The sequence below is a fragment of the Montipora capricornis genome, chromosome 6, assembly GCF_036669925.1.
Source record: "Montipora capricornis isolate CH-2021 chromosome 6, ASM3666992v2, whole genome shotgun sequence".
Lineage (NCBI taxonomy): Eukaryota > Metazoa > Cnidaria > Anthozoa > Scleractinia > Acroporidae > Montipora > Montipora capricornis.
Window position 1 is genome coordinate 58,148,959 of NC_090888.1, and position 24,361 is coordinate 58,173,319.

The 24,361-nt window shown below is 42.6% G+C and overlaps 1 protein-coding gene across 1 annotated transcript in view; it reads left to right on the forward strand.

The window, feature by feature from the left end:
• Positions 1-24,361, forward strand: part of LOC138052654 (leucine-rich repeat serine/threonine-protein kinase 1-like) — a 71,759-nt gene that overhangs the window by 16,844 nt on the left and 30,554 nt on the right. Inside the window, exons 10-22 of the mRNA XM_068899195.1 lie at positions 1,670-2,438; positions 3,278-4,204; positions 5,587-5,756; positions 6,915-7,060; positions 7,755-7,877; positions 8,648-8,918; positions 9,948-10,077; positions 10,614-10,705; positions 11,079-11,201; positions 11,760-12,066; positions 12,421-12,632; positions 12,739-12,903; positions 15,357-15,746. Of these exons, the coding sequence (XP_068755296.1) occupies positions 1,670-2,438; positions 3,278-4,204; positions 5,587-5,756; positions 6,915-7,060; positions 7,755-7,877; positions 8,648-8,918; positions 9,948-10,077; positions 10,614-10,705; positions 11,079-11,201; positions 11,760-12,066; positions 12,421-12,632; positions 12,739-12,903; positions 15,357-15,746 (3,825 nt within the window). The remainder of the gene's footprint in view (positions 1-1,669; positions 2,439-3,277; positions 4,205-5,586; positions 5,757-6,914; positions 7,061-7,754; positions 7,878-8,647; positions 8,919-9,947; positions 10,078-10,613; positions 10,706-11,078; positions 11,202-11,759; positions 12,067-12,420; positions 12,633-12,738; positions 12,904-15,356; positions 15,747-24,361) is intronic.

Genomic DNA, 24,361 nt, shown 5'->3' on the forward strand with positions numbered 1-24,361 from the left:
GTTTGTATTTTTAGTCAGAGAAAAATTTTAAGATCACCATTTTTTACATGGGACTGTGAAAAGTGCTGTGTGTGCAAATTTTTGGCACAGTAGCCATACAGGCCTTTACTGCCATGCATGTTTATGGCTGAAATTTAATGCTAACCCGTGTCAAATGCCATAACACCTTCATCATCATCTGTATCATATGCCTGCATTAGCATGCATCAGTATCATCGTGTGGCCTGAGAAGTGCTGCACTACACATATCACCACACGACCTTGTTTGTCACAGCAACAGCTACAGTCCTGGACAAAAATTGTTCAGATTAATCTTAGGTTTCGTACTTTTGGACGGTAACACAATTCCCCCTAACCCTAACCCTATTGTTGATGCTAATCCTAAATTAAGTCCCTGTCATAGGTTTTAGACCTATGTAGTATATATAAGATTGAAGACCTACAATCCTGGGCAAAATGGTTGAGACACCTTTTACTTCCTTCTCCATATCTAAACAAATTATTTCCAACAAAGTTAATCTTCTTGTTGCGGGTCTCTCTCTTCCCCCTAAACAATGCTGAACGGTATGTTAACTATTTTAAAGATATATTCCTGTTTTAGTGGAGGTTCCCTTTAAGCATTGTTCTTAAGTAGGTTTGTGAAAGGGGTACTATTTTCCTACTTTCCGCCAAAAATGGTATATAAAAGGGTAAGGGGTCGGACCTCGGGGCGGAGCCTCCCCGTGTTAAAATTCACATTCACCCGGGATGCACAGAACCGTGCAGGAATTTGAACGGCTACGAAAAAGTAGGTCTATCTACTATTGACCAGTGAGGTTCAACAACAACAAAGACTATTGAGAATAACTGAGTCGGTCCCCCTTCCCCACCCAAAACAATGCTGTTTGTAATGAAGCAGAAATAACAGAGCTAATGCTCACAATCAAAATTGTTCGAACTTTTTCCAGTCAGAGCATTTGTATCCGAAATAAATAAATTTTAAAAACGGTTGTTTTGGTTTTCAAATTTCCCGGGCGCCGCCATGTTGAATAATTGTGACGTGTCATGGTTGCCCTGTTGTTTTAAAACAAAAGCTCGTTGTGCAAATACAAAAGAGCAACCCACAACACGTCACAATTATTCAAGATGGCGGCGCCCAGGAAATTTGAAAACGAAAACAAGCGTTCTTGAAATTCATTTATTTCGGATACAAACGATTCCATTGGAAAACGTTTGAACAATTTTGATTGTAAAGATTATGTTAAATATTTTGAAGTTGTATTCTTGTTTTAGTGGAGGTTTCCTTTAAGAACACTGCATCCCCTTTCTTGCCCTTAGAATGAAGTTAATGAACGATATTACCTCTCATGAAAAGGCCCTTTTAAATACCTAAATGAGAGATTTCCCTACCCTTTCATATACTTCGACTCGTAAAATCCCAACCCTTCCATATACCTGAAGCGTGAAAAAGGGACCCCTTTCGGGCGGAGCCTCCCCTTATAGGCATTATAGGGAGTGCCCCCCCCCCCCCCCCCCGTCGCCCGGGTGTGCTACCGCGCAAATTGTCCGGACCCTTTTGCATGGGTTGGCAAATTTTTGAAGCTCTTTTTAATGGTTTGGAAGAAGTTATGGTACCCGAGTTTTGCCGGTGACGTAACTTTTTTTATTGAATGACTTTACCACTTTGTAGGCGCTCAGGTGGATCAAGAACACAAGTTGCATCCATCGAGAACAAGCAGCAGCCCCGAAGAGATCTGGAGGCTGAAAGCACATCCTGTGTCGGTACTGTGGAATGGCATGAAGCTCGCAAAGCTGGAGAAACAGTGGATCCTTACAGCTGCCAGCACAATAAACCCATATCAGGAAAAATTCAGTGGTCCTCTGCATCCTTCACTTAAGACCATCACCCGAATTGATATTTCAACCAACAAACTTTCAAAGTTGCCAATTGTTTTGTTCCAGTTGTCAGGTTTGAAGAGACTGAATGTGTCGGAAAATGAGCTCAGCGGTCTGCCTTGTGATTGGATTGGGGGTAAGAAGGATGTGTGCACAACGAACAGTTTAAAGGCTGGCAAACCCTACAGTTCGTGCGAGAATATTCATGAAAACCATACATTCGATGAAAGTTGTCAGGATTTCACGTACGCCGAGTCGGGCTGGAACTGTCCACACTTAGAAGAAATCGAGCTTCATCATAATTCATTGGCAACTCTTCCCACTTGTCTGTTTGAACTGCCGATGCTGAAATCCCTGAATGTTTCTCACAACGACATACAGACTGTTCCGTTTGAAATGTGGATCGCTCCCGCGCTGAAAACCTTAGATCTGAAGGGTAATTATGTGAAGAAGTTGCCGGTTTTAAAGATCAAACGAAAGGGGACTTCTGGAAATCATGGAAAACCCTCCACACTCCCTCGTGCGAAGCTACTTTCTTTAAGCAAGGATAGTTTGGATGTCAGGTCAGTTCTCTATTGTTGAACGTTTTATTCCGTCAGTTGTGGCAAAGACTTAAGAATTTGTGTTTTGATTGTGAAGCCAGCAAGACCTTTTCAGCCCCGTTTTCCAACCATTCACTGCAGTGCCCGCTATGTAGCGAAAGAACCGTTTGTAACAAGTGCAATGCGTCCAAGCGCTATTTTAAGACGAGTGTCAGACAATTCGCTCCCTAGATAATTAGTCAGGGACATTTCGCTCCTACTTTGTTCAGTGTCCCTGACCTTTCATATCAAATCCTTGAAAATCACTCAAATCAGGTCTTCTGCTTAAATTAAAAAAATACTGCGTGAGACGTTTAGAACTTTGAATTGAAAGCTACCATTCTTGGAATAATTGTTCATGGGGCGAATTTTCTGGATACCATAGTAGCCGGAGCAAGTTTGAGACTTCGAAGAAATGAACTTAATCTTAGGCGCTTTCCTTTTGTCAGAACTTGCCGGCCAGACACGTCAGTTTGCAAGAAAATGCAACATTTTGAAGAGGGTCATTTGGGAAGGGGGGGGGGGGGCTATGATCCCGTAGCGGAACGGATAAAAGTTCACTATTTCTATACAAAAGTGAATGGGACCGTTCCACGTATTATCGGACCCGTGCTATTTTTCCTCTGTCGTGTAAACGCGCCTCTTGATCAACAACTTTTTCCGGTCCGCTATGTATTAGAATGTGAAGTTTTCAGTATTTCTTGCCCAGATCTTATTTCGCTACTGAATTTCTGAGGCGATTGATCTACTTGGTGTATTTAATTGGTTCTTTTCTGGCATATTTTTACTATTTTTTAATGTGCATCCTTATTTCTTGACAGGCAAGTGAATGGAAATTTGGAGAACAAATCACCCAACACGCCTAGCAGTGAAACCAATATTAAGCAGCCACACCCAGTAAAGATGTTTCACCATAGTCAATTGTGGGGAACACATCATGGAGATGAAATCGAGGATTCCGATTCAGAAGAGGAAGACTTCGAACCTACCAAGGGATCTTCGCTGCAAAAGCTTGACTTATCTTCCAACCAAATAGCAAAGATTCCTCTTGGCTTGTCTTGTTTAGCGACGAATCTCTTAACGTTGAATTTGTCGAATAACCACATCTCTGATGTTCCATCGTTAGCTTTGTTTCCAACCTCGTTGGGAACCTTGGATTTGTCCTACAATAATCTGACTTCTTTTTATCCGATTGCGGAAAACGCTATTTACGGAAATGTTTCGGAACATAGGTGTTACAGCGTTATTGAAGGTCAGCGGCCGAGTCTTAAGCAAAGGAGAATAAGCGCGGAAAGTGGACTGCACCTAAGCGGGAAAGTGCGGCTGTGCCGTCATTCGAAACATAGAATATTGCCGCATCTTAAAAGGCTCGACCTTAACAATAACAAACTTGTAGAAATCTATTTTCTACTACCGCGGTATCGATCGGTATCCGCCGCCACTCTTTCAGAAAGCACAGCTGCAAAGTCCAGAGGCCCTAGCATTCTCTATCCGAGCTTACAATCCCTAACACTTAGCGAAAACAGTGAACTCGCGACTTTGCCGCGGGACATCAGGGTCCTCTCCAAGCTGGGCTCATTGCACTTGAATAGGACAAAAATTACACACCTCCCCCCAGAGGTTGGGTTGCTATCAGAGTTATGGGATCTTCAGTATCAAGGACTTCAGCTTCAGGATATTGAACCGAGTGTGCTTGAAAGGAAGAAGACCAAAGACGTTGTTGGATATCTTCGATCAGTCCTAGAAAGGTAAATCTTGCCATGTTTGTGTCCCTGGACAAATTCTTCTTCTCTGATGCTTGGCGACCTGGCGAAAAGACAACTGTAAAATCGGAGCCCTGGGGCCCGTTTCTCGAAAGTCCAGAAAACCTTTCGGGCCCGTAAACATGCGTAAAGCCATTTGTGAAAATGCCAACAGCTTGTTTTGGAGAGCCGATCTTTTAACATGTTTTCAAGGTAGCAAAAAGAAAAATGACTTTGAAGTTTGACGACTTAAATCCTCTCCGTTCTTGAGATGCAAAGGGAATTGTGACACCCGAAAATGGCCCGCAAAGTTTCGGGACTTTCGAGAAACGGGCCCCCGGGAAGGATTCGAATCTACGACCTCCGTGACACCGATCGGTTTGCGCTAGCACGAGAACTCCTGTCGCTAGGTAAGGTCGCTAGGATACATCATCCGCTGGGGTAGAGTAAGGTAGCGTATCCAACCGGTGTTTTGGAGTTCGCAGGTTCGAATCCTCCCTGGATCTCTGATTTCCCAATTGCCTTTTGTTGTCGGGAAGCAAACCAGCCTATTATTGGGCAAGAGAGTATGAAGGTAAGAGAGGTAATCCCTCATATTGGCCCTATTCACATCGTAATCCCTCTTAGGGTATTTTTAGATCTCCTGCAAGATCCGGCATTCCCACGAGGGTTAACTGACAGCCAATCATATGTCCCCATTTTTGCGAACGACGCGAATCATTGCGTGGGAATTCGCTCAGCTGTCAACATTGGTAAAAATGAGGACATGTGATTGGCTATCAGTTAACCCTCGTGGGAATACCGAATCTTGCAGGAGATCTAAAAATAACTTAAGAGGGATTACGGTGGGAATAGGGCCAATATGAGGGATTACCTCTCTTACCTTCATAATCTCTTGTATTGGGCTAATGGGGGTGTGCCGCTGGATGGGGTGGCATTTTCACCACTGAATTGACTTTAATGAGGTTGCATTTTTAACAGGGTTCCCGACAGAGTTACTAGAATGGGGCCGCAAATTGTGGGGATTTTTGGGGTAAGAAAGTCTGGCTAGTGGGATTTAAAAATGGAAAAATTCGCGGTAAAATTAAGTTGTTACAGAAAGAACTGTAGCGCTGTTGATTTATTATTTACCACGGTAGTCGCATTGCATTCCGTTTTGAAATTACAATTAAAAGGCTTTACGTAAGGTTTATGCATAAACAGAAAGTAACTAAGTTGGGGTCGCTAAAATTACATTTTACCCGAAAGTGACTTAGATGGGGGTAAAGGGGTAGGGGTTCTGAGAGACCAGCGGCACATACCCAAGTACCCCTCTCCCCCCCCTCCCCCCCTTTCCCCCGGGCAAACCAGAGAGACATCCTCGGCTGACGCCTCTGTTTTCATTTAAGGTCTGAGCCGCACCCTAGTATGAAACTCATGTTTGTCGGCGTTGCAAACATCGGCAAAACAACACTTCTAAACCAGCTGAGACAAGAAGGGACAGGGAGCTATCAGAACTCACCACCTGTTGGATGGACCGACAGAAAACTGAGAAAAAGAAGAAGCAATTCAACTATCGGTGAGGTTTGCATTGACTGTGTACAGCCAAATCAGTGCTGGGCTTGAAAGCTTCCAAAAAGAACTTTGATTGACCTGTTGTACAAAGCTCGAAATCCACGACCTCTCTCATTTTGGCTGGTTCCTTCAGTTGACGGTATTATCTAAATTTAGAATATAGATCCCGCCAAATAATGGCCGATCAGATTGAGCCTGGTGACCAGAGCGCCTCTGATTAGTCGCAACCGTGTAGCTGCAGGATTCATTGCTCTTGCTAGATGCAAAAGTATGGATCGGACACAGAATGCAATGCCACAAAATAAATGCAGTTTGTAGCTGTTCTAAAAACAGATAATACTGTAAACTGACTGATTGGTGGCATTCCATCACGGATTGTGACTTTTGGGAAAATTCCATTTTAAATCTCAGGCGAGCTTGGTTTACGCTGACCAGCGTTAAATACTGTGAAAACCTTTTCATGCTCCTTAACTAATGTATGGCGCTTATCCTGCTTCGAGCAAGTTGGCCCTGGTGCTTTAACGTGTGACGAAGAAGAAAAACACTTTATTTAACGATGGATGAGTGTCGTAAAACCAAAACCAAAGTAATTACTTTGGCCAATCAAAAAGCACGGGGACAATCCAGTAAACCAATCAAAACTCGAAGTAAATTACACGTAGCCGACACAAAGCGCGGCAAAATGTGCACACGAAAGCCACGATTGGTTTTGGTTTCACTTCTGATGGGTTGAAAAAAATGGCGCGAGAACTTTGAACCAATCACTGAATGAAGTAATTATAAACCAAAGCAATTCGCAAATTACTTTCGACACTCAATTGAAAACCACTCTAGCAAGAACCTCGATATGAATTCTGACCACATCGTTGAGAAGTGATTTCCTTCGTTTCTTCGCCGTCATCTCTTCTCACGAGCCTAAAATACGGGGTATTCCCATTTGGTGTCCGGGTCTAAGCATGAACACTCCTAACAGAACATAAGTTCGATCTTAATTTTAGAAAAAAACAAACAAAATTATCACCAAAGAACATCTCCGTTTTCAACATGCATGCACAACTGAGAAAATGTCTCATACATCTTGTCTTGTCAATGCGTTGCACAAAATCTTGGCAATGAGGAACGACGGTTTACTTTATTTTAACTTGACCTCTTGTTATTTTAGGTCGTGGAAAGAAACCTGATGTCAACATCTCCACTGTTGGAGTGGATGTTTGTGACTGGATTTATCCGAAGAAGACTGATTTTGCGTTCGGCCGAGCAGACAACAGACCGAGTATCAAGTTTAGTACTTGGGACTTTGGTGGACAGGTGAGGGAAGCAGTTAATTAATCCCTGGCGGTAAAAACGTGTCTATTAATAGGGATCTTAAACACGAGACGTTTTTGAGCGATCGACGGAAACCGGTTGAATACTTGGCATGCCAGGATAGCAGTCTATCAGATTTTTAAACTGGTCGGCGTCTCTGATAGAGGAAAGATACTGAGACTCTTAAATGAGACAAGTTAAAAAACAAAACGGCTCACTTGCGCTTGCCGTTCGTGGCTCAAAAATGTCTCGTAATTGAGCTCCCAATTATCGAGATTACCGAAGAAAAGAAATACATTTACGAGCCTCTCCCCTCAGTGCTTTTCTGGACTAACTTGTAATGAAGTTTGGGGTATTTTGGTCGCACTCTTTGTTATTCAGTCTACAACCAGTTGAAGGAGCTATAGATAACCCCGTCCAAAACTGGGTCAGGCCGAAACTCTGGGCATTTCGTCCAATACCGTTTTGGAACAATGAGTGGATTCTTCAAGGTCCCACATTATTTTATTATTTCAAAGAGATGTGAAGCCGGCGGGGCCAAAGGTGTATAGTCCTTGAGTGTCCCCACGGTTGGTCCGTCCAGGGTTCGAACCCACGACCTCCCCTGAGGTAGTCCTACGTTCAGCTAACTGAACCGGGTTGGAAAATTTTATGCCCTTGAAGATATTGATAGCCTAGATGACATGGTGTCTTTCAGCGCGAGTACTATGCCACACATCAGTGTTTTCTCTCGCATCGTTCATTGTACATCGCCATGTGGAAGGTGACAGATGGCGAAAGAGGAGTCAGTGGGATTGAACCGTGGCTGCTTAATATCCAGGTAAGCCGGAATGTCTATTGTACGTTTTCTTATTGGCTGTTGATGTTCTCACATGTCAGCCATATTTTAGCCTCGTTCAGTGTCTTGTCCAAAGACTGATAACGAGGATTTAAGTGGCTAATTGTGCCACAGACCCTAAAACATGCGTAGGAATACTTCTCGTACTAACGAAGCCCTCTCAAATATTTTTCGAAGCGTTCACACGAAAATTGGGGAAAGGGAATTTAAAGTAACACTTGAAGTAGAAACCCCGTCCTCTTTTTCCCGCTCTAAAATCTCCATGGAGATATTCATTCGTATTGGAACACTTGATTTTGGAGGCTACACAGATCCCACTGTTTTCCTCATGCCGTTTCGCACTAAATAAACCCATTTGACAAAAGTCAAGTTTTTCAAACTTCTCTTGTTTACGTTCTTGCGACATTGACACCGGTCAAACATGTTTAAATCTATGCGTCTTTTTCGGCTTGAGGATAAATCGATTTCGTGAGTAAACGTGACTGTTTCTTAATGATAAATGAACCGTTACTGAGTTTTTATAAGTAGAAATATGATACACAACATGCATACGTACTTGCAAGCTTCAAAGTTCCCTCGAGCTACTGACAAAGAATTTGCCAACAATTCGCACAATCCTGAAGTGAGAGGCTTGAAAGATGGTTCTTGGGTATCTTGGCATTTTTGTGAGAAACCCCTACGCCGTCGTTTAGAAATTACAGATGTTTTCAGGATGGGCGTTTTCTTTTTTTTTCTTTTTCTTCGTTTTATAGGCCCGTGCACCAGACTCCTCAGTCATTATTGTAGGTACCCACTATGACTGCCTCGATGACAACGACAGGAGATCAGATTATCTAACAAATCTGAGTAATATGATATCAGATAACTACATCTCTACCGAGTTTGGCGGGAGAGTGATAAACACACGGGAGCGAGGCTTGCCTAAGGTGATGGCCAAGATCGAAGTCAGCTGTAGGACTGGGTACAACATCCAAAAACTACGACAACTTATCTACAAGACGTCGTTTGAGATCAAAGAAAAAGGTCTCGTGGTATCTTATTTTACTTTGCCACGGCACCGGCGAATTCTCGCGCGGCTTCGCCTTGCGAAGGACTCGAACTGAGGAGCCCGCTGCATCCTAATCTCAACCCCAACTGGTTTAGGTTGAAATTTGTAGTTGATACTTTTTCCAACTGGAAAACATCGCAACCTGATTCTGAAGTACGAAATAGTCTACAACCTGGACAAAACGAGTTGAACAATGTCCCCTCCTTCCGTTCCACTCGACAGAATGTTTCCAGAAAGAAAAGCATACAACCATTGTTTTTGGAGGAAGGGGGAGCTTAAACAATTAGCAACTATTCACCGAAGTGGAGGTGGCTAGTGGTGGATATTTACTTTAGTATATACTAAAACAGTGAGACAATATAGCACAAAAAAATGACTTTAAAATGATTTCCTGCAACGATTACAGTGTTTTCGGGCGCAGATCCCGCGGGAGTTGCTCGGAGGTGAATAGCAAAGGATATTTGGAATTTGGGTAGCCAATCAGAGCGCTCTTTCAACGCTTGCTACTCTTTTAGTATTACTAATTAACAATTAGACCCGTAGCCCGCAAGGGCTACGGGTCAATAGCCCATGAGGCGAAGCCGAATGGGCTATTGACCGGTGGCTCTTGAGGGCGAAGGGTCTAATTGTTTTAGTATCACCCAACTAGTCGGACAGAAAAGGCAATAATAAACTTAGCAAATGCAAGTTGAAGAAATATTTATTTGAGAATAAAACGAAAGAAAGCGTCACCCTTTTCGCTACTCGAGGACTATTACTGATAGTCCCCTAGTAGCGTAGCCAATCAAAATTCAGAATTCGCATTAGTCCACTAGTTGGGTGATACTAATAAGATTTAATAAGATAGATAGTCGAGGAAGTTGAAAATGTCTCAATAGTTTTGACCAGGATTGGTTGCGTCCCCTTACTTCTTTTCCGCCAACAGCTGGAACCGCAGTAGACTTTGGAAAGCTTGGTCTTTGCCTTCTTTGCGTTGACCTCGTGCTACATGTTTTGTCTTACAGGAAGTCGAATCCCTTTGCTGAAGACACCCATTCCAGCCAGTTACATTGCAGTGGAAGAAGCTGTTGGTGTGATCCGTGAGAGATGTTATCGTGACGATCAAACGCCTGTTTTCAAGTCAGAGCAGTTTTGGTATGATTTTCCCTTTGTAATGAGACGAGTTGTCAATGTCTTTCGCTGGAACACAAAATAAATAGAGGATATTACATGGCCGCTTAGAGATACGGAATTGCTGTTTGAGTGTTGGAAACGTCAACAAGAGAAGAGAAATTTCGTATCTCCAAGCGGCCATGTAATATTCTATTTATTATATAAACACCAATAAAATACTAAATCATTTCACAAAAGGCATCGGAAGGCGTGATTTTCATACGCAAGCATAGCAACAGTGTTCTTTTCACGTGTGAAGATATCACGTGTTCACGCGAAAGCTCAATTGGTATTTCATTGGTGTTTACATAATAAAGACATTTACTATTCACCACGTCAGTGTATAGTAATTTTCGAAATTCTGATTGGCAGATTGAAGGTAAGTTTAAGGATTAGCGGTATTTTTTTTCGGTAAGGGTAAGTACAGATGTTTCTCTTTACTTAAGGACCCAAGTTTATGAGACACTGTGACGATAATTTTCTGTATTCCCAGACGCGAGTGGTGTTGTTATTTTCAGTGCTGCAGTAGAAGAGGAGCTTGCAAGACACAAAATGCATCTACGAGGACCAGAGGAGTTGCAACAGGCAACAAGCTTCCTTCATGACAATGGTGCGGATTGCTTACATCTTAAGTATTTTCTGAGTGTTTGAAGAAACTCGAAGTAACAAAGTGTGCATCCTTTTCTTCATGTTGCTGTATGTCAAAGTCAAAGGAACTAATGACCATGTGAAGTTAAATTCATTCGTCACCTGGTCCAGCATTGGATCGGATAGGAAGACTTATAGGAGGTAGTCGGGGTCCCATCGCCTTGCACTTAACTGTACCCTCCCCCCCCCTCCCCCCACCCCGTTCACGTCTTTTTGGGCTTATTTCTCTGACTGCCTCAGCTCATTCCACACTCGACGCTTTTGTCCTTCGTCATGCCTTAGTTGAGGAGTGGTGGATGTCACTTTGTAACCTGTTTTTCCTTTATCCTTTTTAGGAGTGTTGCTCCATTATGACGACCCACTTTTGCGTGACCTGTATTTCTTGGATCCTCAGTGGTTGTGTGACATGTTAGCTCATGTGGTCACTATTCGAGAAGTGAATCCACACATCAACAACGGTACGAGCTTTTTACCCACTCACCATTGTTCGGTTGAAACTTAACTCTTGCTGCCATGCATTATGAACAGTTAAGGGCTACAATCTTCCTAAATCCTCTTTAGGACACCTTGCCAAAATGGGGCCTGGACATTTTTCGTGTCGCTGGCAAACAACCCCACCCCCTCTATTTCCTGTATTCAATGTTAACTTGAATGGGATTTCTGCTGTGATGTAGAAAAACCCAACATTGTCGGGGAGGGGGGCTGAGGGGAAAGGACTTAACAAGTACCATGTGGTGTCTCATCACTTTTGACGAGGGTTCCAGTTCAGAAATTCCTACAAGAGAACGTTGTAGTGTGCTACTATGCGAGAAGAAAACCTCAGCAACCACGTCTGCAATATTAAAGTAGGGGCTAGGAAGTTGCGATTTCTTGAAACAGTTGTTCTTCGAATGGATGGCAACGGACGATTAAGACAGAGGCCCAAGCCGATTCAAGAAAACTTTCCAAGCGGAAGTATGCGAGAAAACCGAAAATGTCAAAATCACTAAGCCGCTTGTCGTCTTACTTTCTCCCAGGTGTAATGAAGAGATCCGACTTGTCCCAAATCTTCCGCAGCGAGCGTTTCCCAGCGAACCTGATGAGCCAGTACATAAACTTGTTAAGCAAGTTTGAAGTTGCGTTGCCGTGGAGCGCGGAGTTCCTCCTGGTCCCCTCCCTACTCCCTGATAGTCAGCAGGACACAAACCAGCCTGTGGCTGCTGGGGTTAGTAATGCTGTTGCTCAAGCTATGAATGCGACTGCTTACACGAAAGGCAGAGTGCTTCGAAGACAGTATGTGATGTCTTATGTACCCAGTGGATTCTGGCCCAGACTCATCACAAGGTAGGGATTGAAGGCTTAGCCTTGAATGGATCGTACGGTCAAAGGTTCAGAAGTAGTGGAGTGTAATTTTCATGAAGGTTTTATAAGCACTCGGTGGGTATCAGTTTGTGTCGCTTTCCTCGAGTTCTTTTTAATCTTTTCAAACGGTTTTATTTATGGGAAAAAAACTGGAGGTGCTAAAACATTTTCAGCTGGCTACTTGAAAGCAGTTGTAGTTTCCAGTCGCAGAGGAGTGGACTCGCTTAACTGCAATCTTTTCCAAGAGAGCATGCAGTGGAATCAGCTCTTTCTATTGAAAACATTTTATTAGATTCGTGCTCGCATTTTTATGAGCTTCAGCTCTTTCTCTCGTAGGGTGATCCCAGATGAGCGAATCCGCGATGCGGTAAAGTCATGTTGTCAGCTGTCTCCGGAGGGACCTGTACAGGAAGGAGATATTGAGAAACTAGCCTCTGTTGCTCAGCCTGAGTGGTCATGCTGGAAGACTGGTGTTGAGCTGTCGTGTTTCGGCGTCAAGTTGCTTCGGATATGTGAATTGGAAGGGCGGTCATTTTACGGAGCGCCAGGTTTGTATTGAAACAAGCATTCCAGAGTTTGATCGAATCAACTGTCTTGAACTTTCCTTTTTAGTTACACTTCTGGGAGAAAACTTTTGCCCCTCTTGTGTTTCAGATGATATTGCTAATCCTTTGCACTACAGACGTGAGGTCCATGACACGTCACGCTACTCCACCATAGAAGTTGTCACGCCAGGTGTGCGCATCAGCATGCAGAAGTTTGAACAAACGAGGAGGATAGGACCAAAGAGACTGAACCGAACAAAGAAAGATGGTATTGGTAAGTCTGTTCGTATAAGAACCCTTGAAACCATTTTTATGTTTCAGTCGGCCTGCGAACGATTTAAAACTGGGTATTGGATATTAACGCGCTCTAAATCGCGCTCTGAATCATTGTTAGAAATGCTTTTCTATTCTCACTACCCGTGGTTGCGATACTTTTGGTTAGCACCGAGGATATCGATCTCTAACGTTTCCAAACCGGCCAGCGGTCTTTATGTTTGGTCTTGACCAAAAGGATTGTGGTTTCAGGGGCTATTGGAGAAGTAAGGTTTACGTTACAACATAAGTGTTAAATAATGAAACAAAGGGGAAAAGTATCCATTTTGCTCTTTTACAATTTTCAAGCTTGTGAAACGAATTCAAGCCCGATATCTTTCCAAAAAAAATGTAGGTTAATAGTAAAGTTAGAAAAGCAGTTGTTTTCAACCACGACCGACAATTTTTGGCTTATAAATCCCCGTGAGAAATGAAATTTAATGTTTCTGTGTGTTCGACTGCATTCTCATATAATGGAGTTGGTTCAGTTCTAAACAAACTGTGCTGCTACGTGGGTAGGTGTTCGAAACCCGAGAATTTGATTAGTTTTAACTGAGTTGATAAATTAAAGTAAACTGACCAACGAACAAAGGGAGGTTTCGAGAGATCGAGCATTACGTTTACGTGAAGTGGCAAACGTGGGCTTCACGTTTCACGTAAAATAGAATGAAGCTTGTGACTTTATGTTCGCGTGACCCACGTCAAACTCGGAATGGACTATATTAATTAATCTGGAGTATTTAGTTAACAAGAAACAAAAACTTGGAGTCTTTTTAAACATTGTTTGTAGGAAAAGACGCTATATTCAATGATTTTTTTTTCGCGTAGAAACGGCAAGCGGCAGCCGGCAAACGCGAAAAATGGCGGGAAAATCATGGTCACTTTTGCCGTTCGCGTCAGACGTAAATAGGGACTTTAAGATCTGCGACGCGGTGGTCAACAAGAACGCCACGAAACAACAATATCACTGGTTAAAAGAGGACGGCACGCATACTAGCACATAAAACTGCGGTTCTCTGCACAACAACGACGTGAAATCACCAAATATGAGGTTTTGACGACAACGTGAGCTTTCAAATGTGAATCTTTCGTGCTCTCTTTTTGCTCTGAAACCGCTCGTACCAATTTATTTTCAGGATACTTCGTCCACATTGTAGGACGTGAACGAGATGGCCAAACCGCGAGAAACTCACGATAGTGCAACGTTATATTTTGAGGTGACGTTTTCGTTGACGTCGCCGTCGTAGATCTTAAACTCCCTAACGTGATGCTAAGGGCGGGTTCGATTGAACCTATTCCGGAATAAGAATACGTGGAGTGATGATTAAAACGGTATGTTTGGCGCGTTTCGAAGCAGCAAGGATAATAAAAATATGTTTAAAATAGCGTTTTAGCGGATGTTTGACAATTTTAATGTGAATCTCCGTAAAAACGAAGGATTTCTAACTTATATTCCATGTATTCTTTTTCCGGAATACGGTCAATCGAACACACCCTAAATCTCTCTATTACTTTCCTTAATCAGGGACGACGACCACGGCTACGAGAACGTTTCCGAAGATATTATATTTTATTAAAAACTGGATCATTGGATAATGCAATTCGAGAGTTTTGATTGGCTAAGCCATCATGGGTTATGAGCCATTATACCATGATCTACAAACACGGCAAGCATATGCGTGATTTTTTGGGCCTTTTTATTTTCATTGTAGTCTAGTTTTCTATATTTTGGGGGCGCTTTTAATAAAACAATTATTCCACTCGCGCTTGTTGGGTACGAGAGTGGTTATAGCCAACTCGGCGCTACGCGCCTCGTTAGCTATCTATCATCTCATATCCAACGCGCGCTCATGGAATAATTTTTAAATATATTATCAAGTTGTAATAATTTTGCTATTACTCCAAGTCGCTCGGCTTGGAAAGTGTGTGTACACATTCCAAGAATAAAATTGGTGAGAACGCTGTGGATATAGCGAAGGATTTCTAACTTCTATTCCATGTATTCCTATTCCGGAATACGGTCAATCGAACGCGCCCTTAGTGATTTCACGTCGTCGTTATGCAGAGGACCGCTGAGATACTTGGTAAAATCCGTGCTGCACGTGCAGCACGATTATTTATGCTCTTTTAACCAATGATATTATTGCTTTGTGGCGTTGTCATAGTCGTAGCCGTCGTCGTTTCTTAAATTCCCTAATTAGGATACTTTGCCCACATTGTAGGACGTGAACGAGACTGAATAATCGCGAAAGACTTATGATAGAGCCAAGTTATGTTTTGAGGTGACGTTTTCGTCGACCGTCACCGTTGTAGATCTTAAATTCCCTATTAACGCTCTGTCGACGGGCTAACGCCCGAGAAGGTGTTTAATGGTGACAAATCTAGATCTTCAATTGTCTCAATCTTCTTCCTCAGACCGTCGAGAGGGCTCTAAACTGATTGGCTTCAAAGTTAAGTCTGTGATAGACAGTAACCTTCAGTCTGCAGCTCGCTTAGTTGCCATAACTGCAGAACACATGGATAACCTCATCACCGACTGGTTCCCGGGTCTTGACAATACCACGGTTCAAGGACATCGCCTGGTTACCCGGCTTGTACCGTGCCCCAAGTGCATTATGGTGGTATGTGGAGTGGAAGAGGAAGAAAGTGTGAAACAAAATACGGCTGAGTCGACTGGTATTTCTGTGGTGTTATCCAGTCAGGACAGTGCTGTTCATCTGTCAACCACTGATGGGAGCAGCACCAGTGCATCACCTTGGCCTAGTCCTGTTCGTCTTGCTCGGAAGCCAGATGATGATAAAGAAGGTAATGACGACAAAAAAAGTATAACTATAATTTGTGTTGTCATGTGCTAAGAACGTTAAAATTGGTCGTTTGGATTTTAAACTGCAGCTTTCTTTAGCTCACTGTATGTGAATGACGTTCGAGATGGCTCAGAATATCTTCAAAACTAGAGGTGTTAAACAAATCAAAAGGAGATAGAAAGCAGTGATAAGTGGTGATACATTAAAAAATATCGAACTAAAGAAGATTACAGCGCAACTTCTCTTCCCTGGCCTGCGAGTAGGTTTTCTTCACATGCAGGGCTGAGAGAAAGAGAAGGGGTAGAACAAGCCCTCTCGCGGCCTAGCCTCTTAATGTTCTTGTTTTCTCCAAAACAACTAGTAGTTAACAGTTAGAAGATTCTTGTTACGTCTCAGGAGAATTTTACTCAGCCTATCTTGCCCTTATTAAAACTGTTCGTACTCTCTCATCAAAAGTAATGTCTGTCCTCAGTTCTTATTTTTTTTTTTGTATAAGTTTACCCGGTTATTTTCTCTCTTGTTATTATTTTTTTCTTTTCACCTTTTCGAACCGTTTTTGTAATCTTACTTGAGTTTGAATAAAATTTAAAACAAAGACAGTGAAGAAAATAAATAAATGAATAAATAAATAAAGGGGTATTCAATACCATTGGTGCTTTTCTTCTGGGAAACTTTTTGAGGGTCTTTTTATTAAAAAGAGTATTTTTGTTAATGGTGTTCACGTCTCGAACAGAATTGCACGCCTATGTCTAACATCGATTTATTTCTTACCCAGTCCTTTCAAACAGCCCACTGCCCCAGGACGTGATTAGTGGTTCTCCCCAGGTCCCTGGACACAATCGTTTGCCCTCCGAACCCGAGCGCTTCACGTTTGGTTCTGTAAGCAGTGGACGGGGAACTGAAGAAGAAAGTTCAAGTTGTTTCGATTACACGTCTGATCAGGTGAGACTCTCTTGTGCCGGTTTGCTAAGGAAGAGACCAAGTCGGCTGAGAGTATTATTGTGGACCTACAATTATACAAGAGGTGGCCTCATGGTTAGTGCGGCCTCATGGTTAGTGCGCTCGACTCCGGATCGAGTGGTCCGGGTTCGGGGCCTGGCAGGGGACATTGTGTTGTGTTCTTGGGCAAGACACTTTACTCTCACGGTGCCTCTCTCCACCCAGGTGTATAAATGGGTACCGGCGTAAAGCTGGGGGTAACCCTGCGATGGACTAGCATCCCATCCAGGGGGGAGTATAAATACTCCTAGTCGCTTCATGCTAATGAAACCGGAGATAAGCGCCGGCCTGATGAGCCTTCTGGCTCGTAAGCGGAGACTTTACTTTTTTTTTACAATTATACAAGCTGCACGAGCAATTTCCTGACTGAGGATGCTTTACAGGCTGTGTGAAAAAAAAAAGCCATGTTTTAAAAACGTAGGAGAACACCAAGACTGGCCGTACTGGGCTCTCCATCGCCTCGTCATAATGTCAAACTTTCGACTAATTCGCTTATAACTCAGTCGTTGGAGTTAAGATTTGTTTAGAGTAAGGGGCTCAAAAACAGTGATACCTCAGAAGAAAAACCGTCAGGAGATATTACCAGCAGCGAGTCGAAATTTGTAGCCCAAGCTCAATATGTTCGAGATTCAACAGGAGCATATCGAAGAGTCTTGGTCTCGGATTCATGTTTAATACAAAAGTAGGCCTTATTAGAATGGACGGGCCTGCGATGTACTTTTCGTATTTTCAACGAATTCGTTATTCGCTTTCAGAGCACCGACAGTCGAGGCAGCCATGGAAGTGAGAGCAATGGAAGTGAGAGCTCTCCCGACAGGGATGGTGCAAGGCGACGGAGAAGAGCTAAAACTCTTGATAGCAGCGAGAGTGAAGAAAGCGACGTCGCAGATATGAACTCCAACACGAGGAAATCCGATCAAAACGCATCGAGCCAGGAAAAGCAGGAAGCAGGTATGGCAAATTCCGATTCTCCCTTGGGAGAGTAAAGGTGGGGTCATAAAAGGAGCACCTCTCCGGATGCATCGGTTTTCCCTTCTCTCGAAATCAACTTGTCCTCAAGTAATGCCTGACGCTAGACACGTTTTACCTCTAAACAGAGTTCACCCTAATTGGGTAGCGTAAGAAACGACTCGAGTTGCGACAGCAGGAACGTCACAAAGCAACAGATTTAATTAAGCAAAAACAAGAGCTTTTTTCGCTTTAAACGTGTTTTTCAGTTTGGTACATTCTTTTGGCTTCCTCTGCAAAACAAGAAACTGCAATGATAACAAAAAAAATTACCCGACTTTCATGTCAGCTTCGTACTTTAGTTAACATTTTCTACATTTTAAGAACTGGAATAATCACAAAGTAGTTATAGTAACGTGAAGATATGTAAGATGACGTTCTCGTAGCCGTCTTTGTCTCTGCTACCAATGCTTCCCATCATAGCAGCGTACAGACTTTGACTATTTTGCTTACGGTAACTTTTATTGAATTTCTGGTAGTTACAGTCCTCTGTGGGGGCTAACGGCCAGTGAAGCGGATCATTTGAAATCGGCAATTTTGTCTGTTTGCCCCCACAAAGGACTAGAACGACCCAGTATTCACTAGGAACTTACTATTAGTGATATGGTTTAATGGGTGATAAGCTTGCACCCACTGATCTCAAAAGAAGACTTGAGCACGACGCCATTTTGTTGTGATCACTTAAGCTTCGTATAGAGAGGGAAGTTATGGGTGAATCGATTTTATGCGGAAAATATTGGAAAGTGGTGTTTACAACATTGCCACATTGCTTTCCTCTGACTATCAACTCGTACCCCGTAATACGCCGAGGTCCCAACAATATGGTCGCCGCGAATTTGTCTTGTCTCACTTCAAACAATGAATGTTCGATCATCCAGTCTTTTAGCGAGATCAATGCTTGTGCCCTAGTAGTCCTCCATGCATATGCTGGTTCTTTCACGCAATGTTCTTTCATTTCTCGTTTCTTTAGGAAGCACAGACAGTGCTGGGAGCTTTCAGCGTGGATCTGGTAAATACGGCTCTCTCCGAAAGCGTCCTAGCAGTGATGATTTGGTCATTTACTCATTCGAGTTTGAAGAGTGCGTACTTGCTGCCTACAACACTGAGCCCCTGGAATGTGCCGTTCATGGTCAGCTGGAACTCAAAGAAATAGCTCCGGATGTTGTAAGTCTCTTGTGAACTTGATGCTACTCTGTGGCAAAAAAAACATGAAGAACAAACGAACTAGCATGTAATTCAATTCAATCTTTTTTTCGCACACTTACTTTTTAGATATTTTATACTAATTACAGGGGTTACGGATTTACATTGTTACGAGAAAAATAGAGGAAAGCATAAGCATTTTGAAATTGGTGCCGGCGCTTTCGAATTGGCCACTGCAATTAAGAAGGATTACATAAAGTATAGCCAGTGATTTTACACTTTTTGTGTTCGCGATGTTCCGCGTTGTGGTTAAATTCTTCGTTGCATTTTTCAACCTGTCAGAAGCAATGAGGAAAGGTAGTTCAATGTACCCATCTACAACGTATGCTTATGACGTCACGGCAGCCATCACGTTTTTCCGACAGCAAGTAGAAAGAAAAGAAAGAAGTGGCAGCCATGTTGTATCAGCCAATAATTTGTCTTTCTTGACCAACAGTGTATTTGTCTTGGTTGTATTGGCCAATATTGTATTTGTTTGTTATCATAAAATTGGTCACCGATCACGTGAGCCCTTGTCAATTTGATGCGGTAATGCCAAGAGCAAGTCAAAGCCAAAACTGTAAAAACTGTAGGATATCATCTCGCACCGATATTAGAACGTTACAAAACAATCGAGTTAAATGAAAGTGTTTTGTACATTCCTTACTCGTTCATTTCGAATCTACAGCAAAAAAAAAAACTGAAAATCTCCAAATCTTGACTAATTTGGAAAACGTGAACACAAAACACTGCTTCTGGTCAATTCGTTCATTTAGGCGAGTCGAATAGCTGCAAGAACATTGTACGAGATGATACATGAAATGAATCATATATTGAAATGCGGATATGTAATCAAGCGAAGCTATAATCCTTGCAGTTATGAACGCAATTTTAGCAATTTCGTAAAGAAGCCTGAAAAATTCAGGATTTCAACGGGGTTTGAATCCGTGACCTCGCGATGCCGGTGCGACACTCTAACCGACTGAGGTATTAAGCCACTGATGTTAGTAGCTGGTCATCTGTAGGTTCATATGTTCAGATGATGAATGAATCAACGAACGAGATGATATATATCGAACTGCGGATATGAAATCAAGTGAAGCTATGTTCCTTGTAATTATGAATGCAATTTTAGCAATTGCGTTCATAACTGCAAGGATCATAGCTTCACTAGAAAAACATTGTAAGACGTCTTTTTTTGACATCTCCGCCACTATTTTCAAGGTCCCTTTCGTCGCGTACAACTAAAAAAACATTATTTTCCTACTTCCTCAGATGTTCGAAGATATTGCTCCAAACATGAACATCCAAGGGTCTGACATTACGCGTGGCAAGTTTCTAGGCAAAGGAACGTTTGGCTCGGTGTTTCGCGGAGAACTGAGGCTGTCATCCGGGAAATCAATTACTATTGCTATGAAGATGCCGCTGAACCATGAAGTTGGTGATGATGCGCGACCGGAGGAAATTCAGATGGCTGAAGCGGCTAAGAAACGACTTAAAGCAAATCCAACCTTCGAGCTTAATGACGCCTACAGGTAAGAGCTAAGTCCCGTTGCAGTGGTCAAGTGACAGTTGGAAGTTCAAAGGAATGTAGTGATGCTCTGGTCTGTACGACCTTCACTTACCGTAAACCGGATCGTAATGCACCAATCACCACTCAATATCCCCACAACCAATCACATTTCTTTCCCCACTACCAATCAAAATACAGACCAGAGCATCAGTACATTCGTTTAAATTTCCAATTGTCACTTGACTCTGAAGATGGCTTCCGCTCAGATTGTCGAAACGTCAGTCACTGCCAACAGGTCCTTCTCCGGACTACTTTCACCCAGCCGATCTAATTCCGTCGAGGTATATTTCTTCGGTGTCTGTTTTTTTCCCTGCATCCGTAGTACTACGAATTTTTTTAACCTTACACAATCCTCTTCAAGAATCGATTGTTTTTGTTTCTATCATTGTTTAACCTTACTGCGCATGCTTAAATTTTCCTACATACTTTTTATGCACTGCGTTTTTCTCTTACTTTTTTTCAGCAAAGCTGATTTTCAAGGATCGCCCACTAATTCCTATTCAAAGCTTATCCATCTATGTGTTAGAGCGAGTTTCAATCAAGTGTCGTAAAACCAAAAGCAACAATCCAGTAAACCAATCAAAACTCGAAGTAATTATACGTAGCCGACACAAAGCGCGGGAAACTGTGCACGCGCGAGCCACGATTGGTTTTGGTTTTACTTCTGATTGGTTGAAAAAGTGGCGCGAGAACTTTGAACCATTCACTGAGTGAAGTAATGCAAAACCAAAGCAATTCGCTTATTACTTTCGACACTCAATTGAAAACCGCTCTATTGGCTTTGTAGGTTGACGATTTGATATTGTTTTATATTTTCTGAAAGGACTGTTCGTCAAGAGATGTCCATCCTTCTCCCCTTGCGGCATCAAAATATCGTCTCGTTGCAAGGTTACTGTCTCAACCCGTTTTGCATGATCTTGGAATTCGCACCTCAGGGAGCCTTGGACCGAATACTGGCTAACTACAAGAGGGCTGGCGTGCGTCTCAACGCTTACGTCATGCAGAAATGTATTGTGCAGGTATGAATAGTGAATCCATGGTAGAGCTTAAGGACTGTGCCTACTGTTGTTATTGCGCATACGTTCTGAACATCTCGAGATACTTGGGTTTCCTATGGGTGGTGCTTAATGATATAGTAGAGGTGATATTTTGAGGTCTCCCATCCAGATACTAACCCCGCCGGACAAGGTTAACTTCAGTGGACTTTTGTCTTGGAAAGCTGTCAGACGCTTAGAGTACACCGCTTAAACCCTTGCTGTGACAAAAAAGTTGAAGGGGACTTCATGTCAGCCTAGAAGCCAATGTTTCTCGATTCCCTTTTATTTTCTTTGATCTTTCTGGGTTTTGTATTTTACTAGTAACCACAGGTCTTCTCCGGGGGCTATTTACCTGAGACATCTACCATAGCACTATAATGATTACGGTACCCAAAGAATATCGTGTACTATTTACGCAAAAACAAATTGAATCTCCTGGAAAACAAAACGCAGCTGAGTTGACAGTTATGGAATAAAGCACTGTGTCAAGTTACTGCACTACTACACGTACGCAATGCGTGCCAATTTTTTTGGTTGGCTACCCCGCCGTTGCTGAGATATCTCAGTTTTGTCGGAAAACTGTGATTCCTTCCCCTCTGCAGACGGATTGGCTTTGACTCTGATTAGTTTTTTTGCTCTCCCGTAGTGTGCCTCTGCCCTGAAATACTTGCATCGCCATCACATCATCTACCGCGACCTCAAGTCAGAGAACATCTTAGTTTGGTCGTTCCCAGCTCCCACTAGCTCAGATCACGCGAACCACCAAGTTACCATCAAATTAGCAGACTACGGTATCAGTCGGTCAGCAGCGCTGGCCGGAATGAAGGGACTTGGTGGTACTCCTGGCTTTATGGCGCCTGAGATTGAAAAGTATGTCGGCAAGGAGCTGTATACGGACAAAGTGGACTCTTTTTCGTTCGGAATGTACATTTACGAGTTGGTCACGCTTCATCAGCCCTTCTATGACCTCAATGCTGCGCAGGTTAAACAGTTGATTGTAGAGGGACAAAGACCTCCATTAACGGCCAAGGTATCTTTTTATACATTTTGTTTGTGATGTGTGAGTGCTTCTAACAACTTCTAGGTGGTCAGCACTAATGACACTTTCGTAATTTTCTATAGCGCCCATTAGTAGCACACGATAGAAAAATTAAGGTTTCAGTTTTGGTGTATGAGTGAGTTTTTGACATAGAGTGGTACAAAAATTTGAAATTCTCATGGATGCTTGCCAGTCTGTTTGTTTTTGGGGAGCTGAGTTGGTGCACCCATCTTCCACTGGTGTAGAACTCCTTTCATTCCCGGACTCAACGTCATATGTGGACTGAGTTTGTTTGTTCTTTACTTTCCTCCGAGAGGTTTTTCTCTGGATACTCGAGACTTGATTAATGATGATGATTAGTTCTTCTCGGAAGCATGCTTCACATGAAAGAGATCGAGCTTCACGTTTTAAGTCAATGGGTTAGGCTGCTTCCTTGTCATAAAATCATGGAAAATTGACTTGGCCTACAATCTCTTACAAAACTTTCGCGGCACTTTCACCTAAGGAAGATATGTAATGTATTCTTGCATGTTCTCAGTCTGGGCATTTAAGTACCCTGTTCGAATCCCTACCTCCCCCATGCAATCAGTGTTACTTTTGAGGAACTACCACACCTTTGTCATATTAAAAAGGTTGAATCAAGGACACCTGTCAAATTCAATGATCAAATTCAAGGTTCTGTGGAGGACGTTAGCACATGACGATAAATTTTCAGTTCTCTCTCTACGCTTCCAACTCACTCATACCAGTTTAATTTCTCGACAGTTACTACACATTTTTAACGCGAAACGACATGAAATAGTTTCGTAGGGATATGAATAACGCGAACTCGTATTTTAATCCTGGTAGCCGTCGTCTTCCTCGTTTCGTGAGCTCCTTATTGTTTTGTGGCGTTGTCGTAGTCGTAGCCGTCGTCGGTTCTTAAAGTGCCCCTAACCCCAAAATATATTTTTTGCTAAAATGAATCTTTGCACCTGTTTGAAACGCATTGCGGCCAATTTTTTTCCTTTTCGTAACAAATCTTGCCATTTTATAGGCTTCGAAAGTTGCGAAAATCCAACCATCTTTTGCTCACGACCGAGTCAGAAGGGGAGTGGGTCTATTCCTGATTTGACGTCACAATCTACTTTGCATGCATTTTTACAAAGAGTTAATGCAATGTAAATTAGTTTGTGACGTCAAATCAGGAATAGGCCCACTCCCCTTCTGACTCGGTCGTGAACAAAAGATTCTTGGATTTTCGCAACTTTCGGAGCCTATAAAATGGCAGGATTTGTAAGAAAAATGAAAAAAATGGCCGCAATGCGTTTCGAACAGGTGCAAAGATTCATTTTCGCGAAAAAAATATTTTGGGGTTAGGGGCAGTTTAAACTCCCAAATGTGTCTCGCTGGTCTGCGGGCTCTACAAAGCAGTACACCTTCAAATTTTCAAATGCAAGAATAGAGTTTTAATGTGTAATGTGCCCGTGGGAAACATGGGAAACTAGTTTGTCATCCATCCCACGTGGGCATTACATATTAAACATTTATTGTTGCAAATTCGACGTTGCAATGAGTTTTGGCAAACAGCAAACTTCAGCAGGTTTCGCTGTTTTCCCTTAGGGACCTTAAGCAAGCACGACGGCGACGATTACGAGAACGATGTCTTAAAATATGATTTTCCATTATTGTAATAATTTTGTGGTTGCTCCATGTCGCTCGGCTTGGAAAGTGTGAATACTCATTCCGAGAATGAAATTAATGAGAACAGTGTGGATATTTAGAGAGAAAATTGAAAA